The sequence below is a fragment of the Leptopilina heterotoma genome, unplaced genomic scaffold (genome assembly GCF_015476425.1).
Source record: "Leptopilina heterotoma isolate Lh14 unplaced genomic scaffold, ASM1547642v1 Lhet_76, whole genome shotgun sequence".
Lineage (NCBI taxonomy): Eukaryota > Metazoa > Arthropoda > Insecta > Hymenoptera > Figitidae > Leptopilina > Leptopilina heterotoma.
In genome coordinates, this window is record NW_025111175.1 from 1560976 (window position 1) to 1583297 (window position 22322).

General features: G+C 24.1%; 1 protein-coding gene across 4 annotated transcripts in view; it reads right to left on the reverse strand.

The window, feature by feature from the left end:
• The window catches only part of LOC122510817 (REPTOR-binding partner), a 33298-nt gene that overhangs the window by 9116 nt on the left and 1860 nt on the right, over nt 1-22322 (reverse strand). For 2 of the 4 annotated variants that reach the window (XM_043625725.1, XM_043625726.1), the window contains exons 2-3: nt 5972-6065; nt 3926-3955 (exon numbers count right to left, since the gene is read on the reverse strand). In XM_043625725.1, the coding sequence (XP_043481660.1) occupies nt 3926-3955; nt 5972-6065 (124 nt within the window). The remainder of the gene's footprint in view (nt 1-3925; nt 3956-5971; nt 6066-22322) is intronic. The other 2 variants (XM_043625727.1, XM_043625728.1) reach the window with 1 other exon arrangement.

Genomic DNA, 22322 nt, shown 5'->3' on the forward strand with positions numbered 1-22322 from the left:
GTTTTTTAGAGTTCTAAATTCTTTCTCAGAGTTCTAAAATACCTTTCAGAGTCTCGAAATGTTTTTAAGAAGCCTAAAAATTTTTTCTCAAAATTCTAAAATGTTCTTAAGAATTCCTAAGTATTGTTTTTGAATTCCAAATTTTTTTTAAAGCTAATAGACATTTTTAAGAGTTTCAAAATGTTTTTAGAGCCCTAAATTTTTTCTCAGAGTTCTAAAATACCTTTCAGAGTCTCGAAATGTTTTTAAGAAGCCTAAAAAATATTTCTCAAAACTCAATAACGTTCTTAAGAATTCCAAAGTATTGTTTTGTGTTTCAAAATGTTTTTAAAGCTCATAGCCATTTTTAAGAGTTCCAAAAAGTTTTTTAAAGTTCAAAATTAATTCCCAGAGTTCTAAGATACCTTTCAGAGTCTCAATTTTTTTTAGAATCCTAAAATATTTCTCAAAAATCTAAAATGTATTTAAGAGTTCCAAAGAGTTGTTTTTGAGTTCCAAAATTTTTCTAAAGCTCACAGACATTTGTAAAAGTTCTAAAATGTTGTTTTGAGTCGAAAAAAATCTTTCTGCCCTAATCCAAAATTCTGCTCAATACTCTAAAATACAATACAATTTTTATAACAAAACCAACAAACGATTATTTACCCAAAAAGTGATGAATAAAAAAAAAATATTTATAAAAAGCCCCGAAACAAAATTCACGAAACATAAAAATAACAATTCAAAACCTAAAAGGTGTGTTCAAAAGGTGAATGAACAGAAGGAAACAATTGCGAATAGAGCGAGAATTTCACGAGACTGAATAAAAAACGGAGGTTGAAAAAAATATTACAAAAAATAATAATAATAATAATAAACACCGAAAAGAATGAAGAAGATGAAAAAAAAAATGGTATGCGATTATAAACTTTCCACTAAATAAAAGGACTTTACGTAGCAGAAATAACAACTCGGTTGGAATTACTGTGATAGCAAAAGCGAGCAAGGCAAGAGTGAGAGAGAGTTGCATTTTGCACAAACCTCCTTTTCTCCCTCTCCCCCCCCTTTTTCGCGACACGACGCCTATACACAAACCCACACTTCATCTTTGGCAAAAGTATGGAATAGCAAAATATTCCACGTTACACTACGGTTTCGTTGTAGCGCGCGATAGTAGCAGAGAAAATGATAAAAAGAAGAGAGGGGGGTGACCCGCATAAATATTCATTCGCAAAATACTTCATCCATCACGTCGAATCTGTGCTCATTGCAGTTGGACGCCTCTCCTCCGCCGCGCCTCGCAAAATATAGAAGAGAGTCTCTCTCACGTCGCGCAATTTTGAATTCGAAGACATTACAATTTATAATTTTTTGGTTCCCCCCTTCCATTTACTTTTCCCGATCAACATACATAACTCGCTGTTATATACGTATATATAAAGATATAGATATATACAATTCACCTATACGTGAAGTGAAAATATGAAACAGACGATTTCTATAACCAGCTTTTTGACTCACAGATTTTCATTTGCACAAAATTCGCAACGTTGGCGCATTTATATATTTCGCAATTGCAATTTAAATTTTTCTACAATAAATTAAATAAATAAAAAATTGTATTTCAATTTTGAATTTTAAATTTATGTGAATTTGAATTTGTTTATTTAAATTTATGCTAATATGTATATTTATAATGTAAAATTAAAATTAGAATTCGTATATTTTTATGTATATTAATTATTAATATATACGTTTATCAATTACCTATTTTAAGTACAGGCTTCGTACTCGATAATTAATTTTAAAAAAGTAGTTTAAACACAGAAAAAAGTAGGTAGCTAATATATCGAAAAATTAAACTTGACGACTCAATTTTTAATTTCTTAATATTAGGTACATTCAAAAATACAAAATTTTTTTTAAATAAATATTTCAATGTAACGCATTTTGGAAATGTAACAATTTCTAAAAATAACGAAAGAAATTCTTTCAAAATTCAATCAGTTTTTTCTTGAAATTTATAAATAAAATTATTCAAAACTTTAATAATTTTAATTTATTCAATTTTAAATCAATTCTTCTTATAAAGTTCTACGAGAATGAATAATGCAAAAATAAATAATTTATTGAATAATTGAATATTTGTTAAATTTAAATTCTTATACAGATCTTTATCAACTTTTTTTTAAAATAGTTGAATTTTTACGAAGAATTGGATTAAAATGGATAGAAATTAAATTCTTTCAAGAAATGTAATTAAAAATGAATTGAAAATAATTATTACACTCTAAGAAACAAATTATATCAAATTTTTTTAAATAATTGAATTTTTTCGAAGAATTATTTTATTCTAATTTTTAAGAATAATTGCGTTTTTAACGGAATTAATTTAAAATAATATTAAAAATAATTAAAATCCTGCAATGAGTTTTATTATTTACGAAAATAATTGAATTTTTGTCACCGAACTTTAATAAAGTTTTTAAAATAATTGCCTTCTTGAGAAGAATTGAATTCCTGAGAAGAATTTTATTATTTATAAAAATAATTGAATTCTGGTGAGGAATTTTATAAAAATATATTTAAATAATTGATTTTTTTCGGAAAAAATTAGAAAAATTCTTTTTTAAATAATTGAATTCCTGTGAAAATTTTTTTATTTATGAGAGTAACTGAATGTTTGCGAAGAATTTTATAATAATTTTTTTTAAATTATTCAATTCTTTTTGGAAATTTTTTGTTAAAATATTAGATTTATTAAAAATCAATGAATTACAAAAATTTTTTGAAAATAATTGAATCGTTTTAAAGAATTTTAGAATTTTATTAAAATTTTTTGAATTTTTTCGAATAACTTTATTAATATTTTTTTAAATAATTTTTTTATTTCAACTGTTAAATTTAAAGTAGTGTAAATTCTCAAGCATGGAAAAAAGTAGCTTTTAGTGTAACAAATAAAAAAAAGTATCCAAATAGTAGAAAATCGTAAAAAAAAGTAGTAAATACTAGGTTTTAGTAGACGAGTACGAGGCCTGTAAGTATAATATTAAAAATTTACATTGCAATTTTAATTTATTATACTACTAAATAAATATCTACAACTAATCAACTTACAATTTATACCATAAAACCCTTATCCAAAAATAAAATAGAAAAAAAATTTCCATCACACTTATGTACAAAAAGTATACACATCTAATTTGAATATAAAAAGGCTCTAAAGCAAAAAAAAAAAGAGAGAACAAAAAAAATTATTTAAAAAAAAATGGATCTCATCAAGATGAAGTTTTTAATTTAGAAAATGGCACAATCAGAATATCAAAATAATTCAAAAAATGGAAAATGACATGCGTGAATAATTCATTTACTGCAATGTGTGTATGCAATTTCCCGACATATAAAAAAATAAATACCAAAAAATAAAATTGCCACACTCGAAATAATTTCTTTTTACATAAAAAAATACAAATAAAGAGAAATTCTAAAAAAAACGTGCAATCGATTTGCAATAAATCTACAATAAAAAAACAGTGAAAACAAAATTTCATACAACAAAAATAAAATCTTTAAAGTTCAATTAGTGAAAAATCGTCCACATATTCAAATTAGTAAAAATTTCTACCAATTATTAGTAAAATTAAAATTTTACTATTTTAATTCTTAGGTTTAAATTTATTTACTTTTTTCAGTGGAAAATTACTGGAAATTAGTAAAAATTTTTACTACTTTAAATTAATTGACTTATCACTAATTCAGATTTGAAAATAATTTTCGATCATTTTAATAATTTTTTTTATCAAAAATAGAAAAATGTGCCTCTAATAAACCCAAAACAGTTGATAGATAAAATGTCTCAGTACTCAGTAGCAGGAAATACATTATAAAAAATAAAATACATATACTATAAGTAGATAAGGAAACATAGAATATAAAAAATATGTACCTATAGCTTCGTGTCGCTTTCTCTGCATCCCTTAAATAGGAAAGCATCAAATATCAATTTAATTCCTTGTTTTTCAAAAAAAAAATATATATACATTGAGAACGATTTCATCAAAACTGCGCTTCTATCAACGAAAAAAAATTTTTTTTTAAAATTCTTTCGATAACTTTTGATTTCTTGATTCAAATAATATGAATTTAACCAAGAAAAATTTGTTTTAAAAAAATATTTTCATTTATCAAACAAATATAAGAAATTAAATAAAATATGACGAGCGTAAAAAAAGTACAAGAAGCAAATAAATTTGCTAATAAATTTTGAAGTAAAAATGCAGAAAGAGAATATATTACTATAATAAATGTCGAATTCTCTATTACATGAAAAATATTCAATAAAAACTGGTTTCAAATTTAAATAACTAAAAAGGAACTAAAAAAAAAATTAAAAAGAAATAAATCTAACATAAACATAAACTATAATTTATTTGTTTCTTGTACCTTTCTTGGGAGCGCGTCACAAATGAGTAAAAAAATTAAAAATAAATTCAAAAATGAAATATTCCTTTCAATACATGAAAATATTTTTTTATACACACATACGATTCAATGAAAATGATTTTGAAAAGATGAAAATTTTCCTGAATGGATGTACAGAAATATGTAAAGTTTTATGAGCCAATATTACGGCGTATAGACGAAAAATAGGAACGCAGTAATTTTTTTATCGTTACTTTCTACTCTCAAACACTGAGAAGAAAATAATTTTACCAGAAAAAATATTTATAAAAAATTCTCAAAATTTCTAAAAAATATACAATTATTTATACCATTTCTTATATACCATTTGTAATGTTATAAATCAATTGAATCATCAATTCATTAAAATAAAATAATAATTATTTTACTTATTATGAAATAGTTATAAATAAATAATTAACTAATTTTAAATGAATTAATTAACTAATTATAAGTGAATTAATTATAAATAACTATATCATAAGTAAACTAATTAAAAAAGAATTATAATTATAATTACCCGAATTATAATTATTAAAGAAACTAATTATTTATATAATAAATATATATTTAATTACTGATTGCATTCGAAAGAGAAATGTTGGATGAAAAGAAAAAACAGATGATAAATTAATCAATAAGAGAGAGAAATTTTTAAAAATACAAAAACGCGAAATTTTTCTTTTCTTCTCTTCCGAATTTTTTTTTTCTATATTCTTTTTTTCCACGTTTGTTTTTGAACCGTGTGCAATAAAGTTTCGACTCAATTCACCGCAAATGAAATTTTTTTGAATCTGGTGTACGTGACACTTCAAGTTCTATTCGCATCAGCTTGAAAATTTTTGAAACTTTTCTCTTCGCGCATATAAAAGTCCATAGTTTGACAACTTTTTTTTTGCATTTATTATTTTCCACGTTTGAAAGTTTGCAATCAAAAATGTATATTCTCGAATATATCAAAATTCTAATTTAAATATTGAATTAAAAAAAAAACAGAATAGTAAACCAAAACCGAAAAAAAGAGAAATTTAAAAAAAAATCGACTTTATACCTAAAACTAATTTTTTTTCCGGTTCGGTAATTAATTACTTTTTTTGAATTTCTGTTCTTGGAAAATAAAAAAATTTTGAAAATAAATTTCCTTTGGTAATTTTTTTCTCAATTTCCATTCTTGGAAAATAAAAAGTTTTGAAAATAAATTTCCTTTGGTAATTAATTTCTTTTGTTTTTTTAGTTTCTATTTTCGAAAAATGAGAGAATTTTGAAACTAACTTTCGTTTGGTAATTATTTTCCTTTTTAATTTCGACTCTTGAAAAATAAAAAAATTTCGAAAATAACTTTTGTTCGGTAACTTTTTAAATTGAGATTCTTTGTTTGGTATATAACAAAAGAGGAAAATAAATTTGAGAAGCTTCTCCTTTTTCCTCGTTTTAGTATATAATTAAAGCTTGACAAAGAAATTCAAAGCAATTTGTTTTCTCGAATTTCTCTATTTCTTCTCAGTGTATTGAAAATAATTTGTTAGCTCACCAAGCTTCGCTTTCATGTCCGTCTTGTCGGACGCTTTCCTTCCGGGCTTGCGTCCTCGCTTGCCCCCCTCTTTCCGGTCACCACGTGTGCCCTCCTGAAAAATAAAAAAAATTCTCAAAATTAAGGCGGATCTTTTTAAAGAAATAAAAAAATAAATGAAAATATTTTACTAAACTATTTTTAAATAATTATCGGACTCTCTAAAAGTAAAAATAGCTTTTTTTTATTAAAGCCTCGGACTGAATTTAGAAATTAAAAAAAAACAGTATCACATTATTTATTTATAAATAATGAGTATTGTGTGTTTGACTAAAAAAAATTTATAAATATGCACCAACAACATAAAATAAAGTATTCTCTCAATAACGACAATAAAATTATGTTAATTATAAAAAAAGTGTTTGAGGGATAAAATGGTGTTTTAATTTCTCCACTTGAGAACGCCAAGGTCACCACCAGATGTCAGCGAGAATTCCAAGAAGGAACTGAACTGCCATCTAGCGGTGACCTTGGCGTTCTCAGGTGGAGAATAGCAACTCCATATTGAATCTCAAAATGTACGTCAATATTCGTAATTCTATTATTTATAATCAAATTTATAGTTTGACAATTAATATAAACGGATTTCAATGTTTAATTTGCGATTTAGTTCTTTTAACTACTTTTTGGTGGTCAATACAATTTTTTTAATTACGATTTAATTGAACTTCAATAGAGTAGTTAAAAACTAGTCAAATCCACTAGTAATTTTTTTTTTTTTGAGTCTAGAGAGTAGACGCATTATAATAGTCACGTCTCACTATTTTCCACGCTAATCACAGGGAACAGCAAAACGATCCCAAAGGAGATTTCAATTCAACTGAGGAATAGGTTATTTTATCGTCTCAACATTGAGGAAAAACAAAAAAAAAAACTTATATATCTATATATAAAGCGACGAAAGACAAAGAACTCTCCGAGACACCTGGGAAATTCTCGTTTTAAGCGTCAACTCCCAGGAACGTGATTACGTCTTCCATATTTTCTCGAAGGTAAAGCAAACGCGAGAACAAATAGCCCGCACAGGTCATTGAAAAACCGGACATTGAAAAGTCGAAGTTATTTCCGGTTTTCTACGATCCATGGTATATCCTATATGTACATGTATGTGGGTGTATCTATATATTATTAGACGACAACCTGGAGACTAAATTCGACACTTATATACACATCTATGTGCCTTGAAAATCTTTTCCTCTCGAAAATATATAAAAAGAGATAAGTACGGTCAATGGTGAAGGTAAAAATGATTTTTAAAGGATCGTCCACAGAAAAGTAACAATTTTTACACCTTTGAAAATGTTTCAAAGATAAGCACTTATTTCGCAGACAGAAAAGACATTTTCTCCTACTTCTATACCAAAACAGTTAATTGAAGAAACTTGGTTCTTTTCAATAAATATTCTCAAATACCGAAATTTGTTTTCACGTGAGAAAAATTTATTTGATTCACATAATAGATAACTCCCTAAAATTGAATCAACAGGGCTCGAAGTAAGTCCGTAAATCCTGAAAAAGTCCGTAACTTTGCTTCAAGTCCGTAAAATAAATTGTACGATATAATTTTGAGAATTTTAGAGAAATTACAAATGATTGCAGAAAGTCAATTATTTTTAAACGTAATAAAATTCTTCCCAAAGATTCAATTATGTTCAAACATTCTTTTAAATTTTCATCAAAATTTCAATTATCTTTAGAAATATTAAAATTCTTCTCCTAAATTCAATTACTTTCAAAAAATCTAAAAAACATTGTCAAAATTTCAATTATTTTTATAAATAAACAGCAAAATTCTTCGACAAAATTCAATTATTTTCAAAAATTTTAATAAAATTCATTAAAAAATTTCAATTATTTTCATAATTAACAATATAATGTGACGCTCCACGAGAAAAGGGACCTTATTTACTCTTGTCATAAGGTCCCTTTTCTCGTGGAGCGTCACATATATATCACACGAATTCAACTATTTTCTAAAGTAATAAAATTCAATTATTTTCAAAAAATTTAATAAAATCCATTGCAAAATTTCAATTATTTTCAAAAGTAATAAAATTCTTTTTAGAAGAATTCAATTATTTTCAATAGAATTTTAATCGAATTCCTCGAAAAAATTTTTAAAAATTTTATTAAAATTCGTCCAAAGAATTTAATTATTTAAAAATTTGTTGATAAAATTTTTAATAGGAATTGAATTCCAGAAAACATTCAATTATTCAATAAATTATTTATTTTTGTAGTTAAATAATTGAATTCTGGTAGAATTCTCTCATAAACATAGATTTAAAAATAGATTTCAGTTAAAATCTTAGATTATAATAATTAAATTCTTTCGAAGAATTTCATTAAAATTCTTAAAATAATTGAATTTTATCGAGACATTTTTTTAAAATTGTCTTAAAAATAATTCAATTTCTACCAAAAAAAGTTTTATCACAAAACTTTTTAAAATGTTTGAATTTCTGCTAAAATTATGATATTTTTGAAAATAATTGAATTCTTGCGAAGAATTTTATTAAGACTTTTTGAAAATAATTGAATTTCTGCAAAGATTTTTATTATTTTACGAAAATATTGAAATTCTTGCGAGAAAAATTTTATTAAAATTTCTGAAAGTAATTGAAGATCTAAGAATTTTGTTATTTTTAATTTATGCCAAGAATTTTATTAAAATTTTTAAAAATAATTGAATTCCTGTCAATTTTTTACAAGAATTTAATTATTTTTGAAAATTTTAATAAAATTCTTCGCCAGAATTCAATTATTTTCATAAATAATAAAATTCAATGCAGAATTTCAATTATTTTATTTATTTTTAATACAATTTTAATCAAATTTCTCGAAAAATGTAATTATTCTTAGAAATTTTATTAAATTTCGTTGATAGAATAAAATTCAATTAATTGAAAATTTGTTGATAACGATTTTTTGTGGGAATTGAATTTGAAGAAACGTTCAATTATTCAACAAATTATTTATTTGCATTTTATTTGTATTTAAATAATTGAATTCTAGTAGAATTTTCAAATAAAAATTGATTTTCATTTCATAAAAATGAATTTCAGTTAAAATTTTAGATAATAATTGAATATTAAAAGCAATATAGGCGTTAATTTTAAAAAATAATTCAAGTTTGTATTTAATTTTTTTGAAAAAGTTTATTTGAATTTTTTTATATTATTTGAAGATTTTATTTTCTAAAATATATTTAATTGAAGAATTGACGAATAATTTAAATTTCGTAAAATTGAATATTGTAAAGAAATGAATTTGGAAATGGTCAAAGAACTTTTTCGAAAATTATTAAAAATAATCGATATAAAGAAGAATTTTAGATAAGAATATTCTTAAAAATAATAATTATTATTAATTATTATAAAACATGAAGAAATCGACGACTTCGAGTCGAAGACTCGGTGTTATCGATTTCTTCATGATTTATAGTTATGAGAAACTGAATTTCTAGTTTTAAGTAAAATGTTCTTTTATTTGATTCGGACTGATTCTATTTTTGTCAGTTGGTCCGTAGAGTCCGTATTTTTAAATACTTTCACTGCTTCGAGCCCTGAATCAATTAATCAGTGATCACTTTCTTCAGTCATCATTTGTTTTATAATAATTAAAGATGCATCCAATTCATAATAAATATTAAAATCGTGTTTATTATTCATTATCAGCATTCTCTAATAATAAAACCAAAATAAAAATTGACAAATTCCCTTATTCTTTAAAGAACAACACATTTTTCAAAAAGAACGAATTTTAAACGAGCGCAAAATAAAAATAAAAAGAATTAACTTGGCATAGTTTCAGAACACTTTTAAGTTTTAACGAATATAAAATCGAGTAATTTCGCCATTTTCCCCAATTGTCACATTTGCAAAAGTACTATAATATTTCACAATTCGGTATAAAGGTATAAATTTTCCACTCTCATCCAAAATGAAACAATTACGCAAAACGTTTTTTCTCACTTTGACGGTTTATCTTTTTTGTTTTCCTTTTTTTGTCCTCTCCTGACTCAAATTCATTCTATAGATACGAAATCTCCTGCAATCGTAAACATATCCATTGGTCATTCGAGAAAAAACGCGCGAATACAAAGCCGAGCTTTTCGGTCCATATATGTATACATATATATAATGTTTATCGCGAAAGAAAAACATGTGCGCGAGTAAAAGCGAGATAGTTGAAAAGTAAAGTAGCGAAGCGCAAAAGAATCCGGAAGTGACGAAGAAGCAGAGATAAAGAAGATTCGAGGAGATTTAATATCAGATAGGATTGACAAGTATATATACTGTAGAGATGAAGAGAAAATGGGGGAAGGGGTGGAAGGGGGGGGGTGGAATTTGTATTTTGTCACCGAGGGCGTGCATGCATAACTAAACTAAGGAACCGCATCATGAGAGAGTGAGTGAGAGAGTATGTCCCTTGAGACGAGTCAATTTTAATGGTTAGTCAAAGTAAAAGGGGATGATAAGGGGGGACACGGTGGGTTTTAGGTTAAAGGGAAAACGCGAAAGAGAAACCTCATTCCCCCTATATATTGCTTTTTAGAAAAATCTCTTCTCTTTCGACTCTGGGTCAATCTCTTCTTGCGGTTTGGAATTAAATTAACGTGCGGACGGATTTAAACTTAAAGGGGGATAAATCCCATTTCACAGGAAGGATTTCACACTGTTGTGAGAAAAACTCACTACCTTATATATATATATATATATAGAGGGTACAGATCAGTTCCCATGGAACCTGCAACTTTTCTCCAATCCTTAATAGTAGCAATCTGCCGAGAGAAATCCGTCTTCTTTGGCTTTTCGATTTCAGATATAGGAAATGTAACTCCACTTTCTTTTAGTTAACAAATTGTCACTAGTTTTTTTTCTCTCTTTTTCTTTACAACTATTTCTTCTGACAGGAAAAAGAATTCTCGGAGAAAATTGTGTTTCATAAAAGAAGATGTTAAATATTTAGATTCACTCTTAATGTTCAATGTTAACCCGCTATTTGGAAACCAATTGCGACTCTAAATTTTTCTTCTAAGTGCAATTCTTCTTTTAAGTGTAATTGCATATAAAAGTAGTTAGTATGTAATTCATGAACTACTGAAGGCAAACTAATTAAAAACCCTATTTCAGCTATATAGAGCAAGCAGTTTTTGAAGACCTTTCTTTCAAAAATGCACAAATGTTTAAAAATGCAAAAAAAACAATCTACATAGAGATTTTTCGAATAACATAACAAGTGAGACATAGAATAAAAATTATCACACGATTATTATTTTTCTAGAGATGTTGAGGGTGTTGTAGAGAAGAGGAAGTTGAGGACACATCCCCACCCTTCTCTCATAATTTTGCCAACAGTCCTGCTAAAGCAACGCCTGGTAACAATGAATACAAGGGACATTCTGGGGACAATAGTGGATCATAACTACATCTACACGAGACGTCGCATCGCGAACGCAACACACTAAACTAAAGCACATAAATTTACCTCGCGTAACGCGCATCGTCTATCGGTTCGAATTTCAAGGCATTTAACTCGACACAATAAACTTCCCAACATCGCTTATACAATTTAAAACCATTTCTTCTCACTATATCATTATATAAAAGCGTGTACATACTCGAAAAAAATTTTTAGCGTGCATTCAAAATCGTCTGATTAAAACACTAAACTGTGTGTCATTAAAAAAAATTTGAGAACAATGTTGATTTGTCAATATTCACCAAAGTGGAAATACTATCAGAATATTACTATAATGCTAGAAATAACAGGAAACAAGGGTTCGAACTAGTGAAAGTATTTAAAAATACGGACTTTGGGAACCAAAAATAAAAAATTACGGACCATTTACTGACCAATTATTATTGACAGAAAAATATAACCAGTCCGAGTCAAATAAGAGAACATTTTACTTAAAACTATAAATTAAATTTTATCATAACAATCACAAGTTTTCAACGTTCAAATAAACGAACTTTTTGACAATACAAACATTTCCAAAAATTACTGCCTTATTAAAAGCAAAATACTAAATTAAGCATTTAAAATTGTTATAATTTAATTTTTTCTATCTGACGCAAAATTATTGCAATAAAAATTTTAATTTAGAGAATAAATAAGTAAATTTCGTTCATTTAAATGTTCGGAACTTTATAGGGACATATCATAACTATAAAACATGAAGAAATCAAACAATCGATTTCTTCATGTTTTATAATAATTAAAAATTGTAAATTGATAAAATTATTATTTTATATTATAAGAATATTGTACTTCTTCAAAAATATTCTCATCATTTCAATTCAATTATTATTTTTACGATTTTTTAACTAACATTCTTCTTTAAAGCAATTAATTTTCGAAAAAGTTCTTAGACAATTTTCAAATTTCTTAAGAATATTTGTTTACAAAATTTAATTATTCGTAAATTCTTCAATTAAATATACATTAAAAAAATTAAAACTTCAAATAATTTCAAAAAAAAAAATTCACTAAAAATTCGTAAATTGAACTTTTTCAAAAAAATTAATTTCAAAATTCAATTATTTCTAAAAATTCACGCTATATTGCTTTTAATATATTCAATTATTATCTATAAAATTTCAACTGAAAATCATTTTTAACTTAATTTTAATTAGAAAATTATACTGAAATTCAATTATTTAAATACAAAAGTAAATAATTTACTAATTGAATGTTTCTTACATTTAAATGCTCGTAAAGAATTTTTTCAAATAAATTTTTAAATAAGTGAATTCTCTCGACGAATTTTAACACAGTTTTTTAAATAATTACATTTTTCAAGAAACTTGTTTAAAATTTTATTAAAAATAATTGAAATTCTGCGATAACTTTCATTTATATTTTTGTGAAAATAATTGAATCCCTGTAAAAATGTTATTGTTCATGAAAATAATTGAATTATTGCGAAGAAATTTATAAAAAAAAATTTGTAAATAATTTAATTCCTGGGAATTTTTTATTATTTATGAAAATAATTGAATTTATTTTAAATAAGTGAATTCGTTTAGAAAATTTTATTAAAATAGTAGATATTGAAAATCATTAAATTGTAGAAATTTTTTTAAAATAGTTAAAATTTTGCCAATTTTTAAAATTAAGCCTTTTCTAAATTCAATTATTTCTCAAAATTTATCCTAAAATGCTCTAAATATTCAATTATTAAATAAAATTTTATCTAAAATTCATTTTTAAATCAATTTTTATTAGTAAATTCTACTAGAATTCAATTATTTAAAAACAAAAATAAATAATTTATTAATTGAATGTTTCTTAAAATTGAATGCTCGTAAAGAATTTTATCAAATAAATTTTTAAATAAGTGAATTCTCTCGACGAATTTTAAGAAAATTTTTAAGAATAATTACATTTTTCGAGGAATTTGATTAAAATTGAATTGAAATTTAAAGAAAATTTGTATATAATTGAATTACTGTAAAATTTTTATTTTATTAAAAAATAATTGAATGTTCATAAAGAATTTTATCAAACTTTCTGTTTAATATTTAAATTCTTTTGGGTATTAAATTAGTAGAATATTGAAAATCATTGAATTAAGAAAAAATTTGGACAATAATTGAAATTTTGCCGTGAATTTTATTAAAATTTTTGAAAATAATTGAATTCTTGTGATGAATACTATTATTTATGAAAATAATTGAATTTTACAATGGATTTTATTAAAATTCCTGAATATAATTGAATTTCGGAGAAGAATTTTATTATTTTTAAAAATAATTGAAATTTTGACAAGGATTATTTTAAATTTTTGAACATAATTGATTTTTTACAAGGCATTTTATTACTTTTGTAAATTATTGAATTTCTACAATCATTTGTAATTTCTCTAAAATTCTTCAAATTATATCGTACCTAAAAGTTATGAAAAATTGGTAACGTAATTTATGGAAAACGCGAAATTTTAAATCAAGTAAATACTTCAATTTTTGAACGTAAAAAATAAAATTTTTCCAATACATTAAAAAAATTTATATATTAAATTCTAAAGTTTGAAATGAAATTTTTCCAAATGTGAATCAATTCAAGTATATATATTGACAGTATAAATTTTGACGAAACTTGTTCAAAAATAGTTAAAGTTTTCGGAAAGTGCAATCTGATGGGGGTGAATGATTGAAAATATAACCTTTTGAAAGCAAACGAGAACATTAGACGACTTATTTTTATATTCGAAATTTTTATGTATATAACGCGAAATCCGAGCTTCGAGTCGGACAAGTTTTTACTGCGAAACTATCATTTTATCCCAAGAGCGAATTCCCCTCTTGCATAAAAAGATAGAGTAAAGTAATGTTTGAGTATTAAAGTTTCCATATAGAAAAAAAAGTGAAATAAGTTTTCTACTGCACTCGGGAAAGCTTTAAATTACTTCAAGCATTCAATTTCCTTTTTTTCCGTATTTTTTCTATTGCTAAAGTAAATAAAAAAAAAAGAATTAAAAACATCAAAGAATAATTAATTTAATTAATAATCTGTATAAAATTTGAAAAGAGAAAAAAAAATTCTTTCTTGAAAATGAACTATAAAAAATGGTTTCGAAATATTTCTTTAAAAAAAAGAATTTTTCGTGTAAAAATTGTTGAAAAAAAGATATCGATTTCACTAAAATTATAATAAATTAAAAAAATTGTTAGTATGTTGATATTTCCCGAAAAGCCCAGTTTAATACTCTCGAAACTTGATCCTCTAATTTAATATTAAAATAATTTACAATCACGTCACTTGCAATTAAATCTTAATAGAATTTGCATAATATCACTGGGTTATGCTAAAACTTTTAAGAGATGTAATTTTAATTTTACTTTTGAAGATGTAATTTTTTCAAATCACCCCTGATGCTGGCTTGCTTCATTCCGAATTCAAAAGTTTTTCTTATTTCCATTAAAAAAAAAATCTTTTTTTTGTCAACCCACTATACTACATCTAAAAATTTTCACTCAGAACAAAATTTGTCCGCAACAACCAAATTTTGTTTGAAACAATCAAATTTAGGTCGAATCAACCAAACTATTTGCAACTATTACATTTTGACAATTTGGATACTATTCTTTATTTCTAAATTAATTCCGAGGCCTGCAATTAACGAACCGAAAAGAAGAAACCCTTAAATAATTAAACCCTAAAATAATCACAATAAAAAATATCAAAAACGAGAAACTAATATAAAATTAAACTCCGGCATTATAATAAGAAATTTTAACATTGATTCCTTTTCAACCACTAATCTGGTTAGATATATGTATATGTGTCTATGTGTGTAGATACAAGAGTAATTTGTAAATATCTGAATACCCCTTCATAAAAAGTATGGTGAATGATGATATGCTCATAAATCTTTCGTTGGAAATTTAATGAAAAACATAATACGTTCTCGATATAACTGTGCAATGTCCGATATGCTCTGTAAATCTATGTATATAATTTCATAAAAGCAAAATTTGTGCACCATATATTTATACATATATACATATGTATGTATGTATGTATGTATGTACATAATGTACCCCGAATACTACAACTATGTAGAATTTATGTCGCCATGTGACAGAAGAATTTCAAATGAGAAATAAATTACGCGCCCATTATATTAATTTTCATGTATTTACATAAAAAAAAATTTATATTTTCGCGAATATACGCGCAATGTAAAACAAATAAATAAATGAATATATACAATTATAAAATTATATTTTATAAACAAAAATGTATAATATAATTATATGTATTTATTTACTCTATATATAAATCAGTAACTGACTTTTTACTCTCTTAGTTATTTTTAACTAATTCAAATTTAGAGTTCATTATTTATTAATAATTGAATAAATTGATAATTGAATTAACTATAACAATGGAATCACAACTAATAACCGGGAACCAATAATAATCTTACCTACTGAATCTTATCTACTGATATTTAATTAATAATTGTGTTAATTAATAATTGATTAAATAATAATTGAATTAATTAATTAATAGTTAAAAATTAAAAATTAATTAATTTGATTTTATCAATTAATTATACATTTTTACAGTGAGATAAGAAATTTTCTTTTTGCAAAAAAAGCAAATTGCTCTTTCTGTTTTTCTAAAAATACATCTTACTCTATAATCCAACAAGGGATGATAATGCGATAACGATAAGAGCCACGAAACTTTCGCACAAACTCAAACGGCAACTCCAGACATTAAATCTTTCAAAGCCTTTTCCCCATTTTCTACTTATGTTTCTATTTAACAGGAGCTTTTACAAAATGTCCAGCAACAAAACTACATTACCGATACGGAAGCAATTTTTTTCTAATCAATTATAATTATTTTTATAGAAAGTATTTTATAGAAGATATTTTATATTTATATATAAAAATATATTTATATTTAGAAAATGATACACAGGTATTTATAAAGAAAATTAGAAAATTAACTATAATAATCTTCGTATCCGGATTTCACGATCTCTGTCCACACCTGAAGTTGGACTTTTGTGGATTCTTTTGTTTTATTTCTAGGTTTGACATTTCTTTTGTATACATTTTGCACAATATATTTTCGAGGTTATTGGAAATCAAAATTTATCGCAAGAATTCAAATACTTTGAAAAGTAATAAAATACTTTGCAGAAATTAAATTATTTGCAAATTTTTTAAAAAAATTTCTACAATTAAATTATCTTTATAAATAGATAACGAAATTCTTCTAAAGTATTCAATTATTTCCAAAAATTTTAATAAAATTATTTAAAAAGTATTAAATTATTTTCAAAAGTGGTTATAAAATTCTTTGATGTCATCAATTTCAGTAAAACTTTAATTAAATTTCTTAAAAGAAATTAATTTTTTACAAAATAAAATTCTTCGTAAAAATTAAATTTTAAGAAACATTCAATTATTGAACAATTTATTTATTTTTGTAATTAATAATATGTAATTGAATTCTCGTAAAATTTTCTAATAAAAATTTATTTAAAAATAAATTCTTGAAAATAATTTTAGAAAATAATATTGGAATTTAAATGATAAAAATAATTTAGAAAAAATTAGAGTAACAATATTCTTATATAAAATAATAATTTTATCCCTAGGTTATCTTTAATTCTTAAAAAAATAATAAATTGATCACTCCGAGTCAAAGACTTCCTAATATTTAAAATAATATTCATATAAGTTTTTAAATTTCAAAATTTTTTTTAAAATCTTAATTCCTACAGAAAAATAATAATAAGTAAATATTTCTTTAAAAATGAAGTTTTTTGTATTTTTGAATAACAGGGTTCCTACAGAATCTGGAAATCATGGAAATCATGGAAATGGTATGGAATTTTTAAAAGGCTTCTGGAAATCATGGAAAAGGCCTAGAATATTTAAAAGTTTCTTTTTTGCTGTTTTCCATTTTTTCTCTTGAATAGAAATTCAAATAATAATAAAGCTAAATCCCATAAAAGAGGAGAAAAAATGTTGAATTTTAAGAAATTCGGTTTTTTGAATTTTTGATAATTTTCGATAATTTTAGATTTTTTACCAAAGAGTCGAGACTATTAAATAAGTAAAGTATTTTCCAAAAGCACAAAAACAATGAAGCTAAATCTCATAAAAGAGAGGAAAAACTGTTGAATTTAAAAAAATCGGTTTTTCGAATTTTTGATAAATTTTGATAATTTTAGAATTTTTACCAAAGGGTGGAGACTATTAAATAAGTAAAGTGTTTTTAAAGAGCCCAAAAATATTGAAATTAGATTTAAAATTCCACTGGAATTTCGTAAAAAATTGACCGGGATATCATGGAAAAGGTATGGCGGAACAGTGTTTGGAAGTAACGCGTTACTTTTAACGTCGTTACCGTTTTCGTTACTTATTTTGGGTAACGGTAACGATAACGCGTTATTATTTTAGAAAAGTAACGGTAACGGTAACGAGTTACTTTTTTTTGTAATTTGTAACGAAAAGTCGTTACTTTTATCGTTATTTTTTAAAGGGTATAGCGGAATAAGAATGGAAAATCTGCCTTTGCTCCAAAAAAGTTTAAATTATTACTAAAAGTTGGTACTAATGAGATGAAAATTTCCACCAAATATTTTTTGAAAAAATGCATTTTTACAGGAGTTATGGAGGGGGAAAGCGAAATCAAAAAATTGATTTTTCTCGAAAACGGCTCAACCGATTTTAATTTCAAAAATATGTTTTTTTGTAGAATCAAAAGACGAATTATAAAAAAAATACAAACACTGGTATGGAATTTTAATTTCGGATTTCTGTAGGAATCCTGTAATAATTTTTCAATTAAGAAAATTCGTAAATAAAAGTAATATAGGAATTTTTTGTGTGTACCTATCTAATAATTTTTAGAGTGTATCAGAATATTCTTTATGATCAGGAAAAAAGTCAAAATTCTATCTAGAAATCAGAGAAAGACAAAATTAAATATTTGTGGTAACCCAGTTTTAGCAAGTATTGAAAAATTCAAAATTATTTAAAAATGAAAAATCTTTTATTTTATTCTCAAAAATTTTAAAATATTATTCGAAATTTGGTTATACAATGCAACTAAAATAATATACCTATTAAGATGGTATTCTGGTCTGTTTTTTCGAGTAGGATAAAAAAGAAAGTTTAACACTTTTAGTATTGACTTTTGTTGCAAATTGTTTATTAATGTTTAAAGAATACAGAAAAAAATTAGGAAAAAAAATAAAAAATTTTTTAAAGTTATAAACTGGTGAAGTGGGGACTGAAAAAAAGAAAGTGCGAACTGGTTGACACTGTGGAGACTTTTGTAATTCCCTAAAAAAAACCCAAAAAATTCTTGATTATTACAGGCTTCGCTATGATCGGTACATTGAAAAAGAGAAAATTTTTTTTTAGCAAAATGGCGACGATTTAGAAAAAAGTTGTGTTTTTTGAGATTTTTGAATTTTTTAAAAATAAAATAAAATATATTTTTCAAAATCCAAAGTTCCGATCATAAAGGGATATACAAAGAACATTTCTGCAAAATTTGAAGTAAATCGGTTGAGTAGATTTTGAGTTATCGTGTCAACCAGAATTTTTTTCAGTTACAAACTTCAACAGTTTATAACTTTTAAAATTTTATATTATTTTTTTCTGTATTCTTTAAATATTTATAAACAATTTAGAAAAAAATTAATATTAAAAATATTAAACTTTTTTTTTATCCTAATTTTTCAAAAAATTATCATAAAAAATTATTAGGTATACAAGGCATCAGGCTAAAATTAAAACATTTAATTTCTGAATTCTGATTCATGTTCACGTCAGAATTAAAGTCATGTTATTTAATGTGATATATTTTTCCATAATAAAATATATCGGATACGTAAATAACATATCTTTAATGGTTTAATACACATATCATAATAAGTTTTTCATTGTGAAATAAGAAATATGATATGCGCGCGTAGCGCGCAAAGTTTGCTAGTACTCTATATATTTTTTTATTTATAGAAAATATTAGAAAATATTCTACATTTATGGAAAAAATTAGAAAAAAATCAATATTTAAAAAAGAAAATATTTTTCATTAAAACAACGGCGATTATAATAATTTCCCTTGTCATTAAATTGAGCGCATATAAATTTATAACTTTAAATCGGATAATTAAGTTCAATTTAAGTATATAAATATATAGGTATATGTAATATATTTAGAAATTTTAATTTAAAAAAAATATAATTGCAAATTGAAATTTATTATATTAATTAGTTGATAACTATATAATTAATAATTTTATATTCGCTTCATTAAAATTAATTATTTGGTTCAATCATAAACACATAAATGATTCGCCATATATGGACACGGTATAGAAATACTATATTCAATTATAGTAAACCGACAGAACAAATTAATTAATAGATTACAAATGTATGTATGTGTGTGCGTGCGTGAGTGTGAATATAAACCCTCAATTCTCCAACCATCTTAATTAAAACCATTTTTTTCAATTAACTTTATTATGCGCAAAAATATATATTTCAACTACGAATTAAAAAAAAATTAAATTCACATTACTTTTCATTAAAAACAATTTTTTTTTCTCTTAATTTTCGAGAAAAAATTTTTTTTCTCCTTTCATTTCTCTATTTTGTTTTCCTGACATCTCCCTGACTTTACTGACTACTTTACTGACGTGTGGCCACCCTACGTAAATATTGTTGCCGAATAAATAATTTCGTTAAGATTTACAGTTAAAATTTCAATTATGTTTTATTATTATACTTTTTTTCATTATAAATTTTTATTTCTTATTATTATTATATATGAAAGGAGTTTTATTTGAAAAACGATCAATAAAACGAGAAAATAGTTCTTCGCACATAAAAAAATATATATATTTCCAATTGAGGTGAAGATCCTTGACGGGATTATATTGTTGCGGAATATAAAAATACCGTGTGGATACCGAGGAGAGTGTTTCGTGCGTAACGATCTAGTAATGATGATGATACGCAGTTAAAACTCACAATAGACACAAAATACAAACACACAATTTACCTTGAATGAAAAAAAAATGAAAAAAAAATTATATATACACTATCTCTTCTATGAAAATTGTTGTAAACAAATTTTCAAGTAACACACAAAACGACGCATATGGATTTCGTTAAAAGTTCAATGACACCCCAGAAAAAAATAAGCAAAAACTAGAAAAATATACAAAATATATAAAATTAAATATGTAAAAAATTTACAAAAAAAATATACAAAAAAAATATACAAAAAAAAATATATAAAATATAAAAATATGTATAATTAAAATAAACAGAATGTATAAAAATATATTATAATATTTACATATAATTATATTTAATATAGATTATATAATATATAATCTAGAATATATAATCTCTAATATATAATAATATTAAGAACAATAATAACAATAATAATAACAACAATAAAAAAATATTCATAAATAATATACAAATATAAAAAACCCGGCGCAATTCGAATTTCGAATAGCAAAATAAATTACAAAAACACAATATTTAATTAGGCCAACTATCAATAAAATTAATTCACGTCACCAATTTATATAAATACCACCCCGAGTTTAAACATATAAATTTTATAATACTCTTTTGTAAAAATAATATAAATAATTTAAACGCGCACAAACATTATATTCAAGAGACAGAAAATCTATTTATGAATGAAAACAAACACTCTCAATTAAAAAGAAACCAAGAATAACAATAATACACAAAAATATCGCACAAGGAAAAGAAAAATTTAATTAATTAATATTCAAAAAAAAAAAAAAATTCTCACGATTTAAGAAAAAAAAATTAATAAAAAAGATAAATAACTCACCGGTGAGTTCTCGTTCCGTCAACTGCGCAGCAATATACACAATCTTAGGATGGTCCAGGGACCGCTTATTAAAAGAAAGTGCCCGATGAATCAAACAATCGCAACTCTTTTGTTTTTATTGCTTTTGAATTTTATTATTGTCACGATTACAACGCCGCATTACGGATTCACATAATATTAGAAAAAGAAGATGGTCTCAGATGGAAAAAAATTTTTTTTTTCTTTTTGAATATCGCAAAAATGCTAATTTAATAATCGCGTAATATTTACATATTACAAATTATTGTAATTAGCGCACTATAATCAAATGTAAATTCGTAAAAAGAAAAATGTGTGGGAAAGTATTTATTGCATTATCTAAGAATTGTATGATAATTTTCTTTGTAAATTATTATTGCAAAAAAAAAAATTATTACAATATTTCAATTTTGTGGGAATTGTAAAATATAATAAATATTAATTTAGTTTCATGTTTAAAAAATGTGCTAATAATTGCTATTAAAAGTTTATTTTATTAAATAAATTGTTATACTGTTATTATTATTATTACTATTATTATTATTAATAACAATATTATTATTAAAATTATTATTATTACTGCTAAAATTGCTAGAATTATTATTATTATTATCCAAAAGTAGAATTCAATCATTATTGTAAATAAATTTTCTTGAAATTATATAAGCATTTCCTATTAAAATTTTATAATTTAATTTGTTTGCAGGCACAAGTCAATAATCTCGGGACAAATTCAGTTGGTACATTTATTTGCGCAGAGAAATCATGAACGTCAGTGTTAATTAAAGAACCGATAATGAGATTTAGTAAATGCGAACTGTCTAATAAGGTTACCTGAAAGAATTTCCTTTTAAATTCGAAACATGAAAAAAAATCTCCTTTCACGCACAGTTGTAATTAACTAATCAAAAACAAAAAAAGA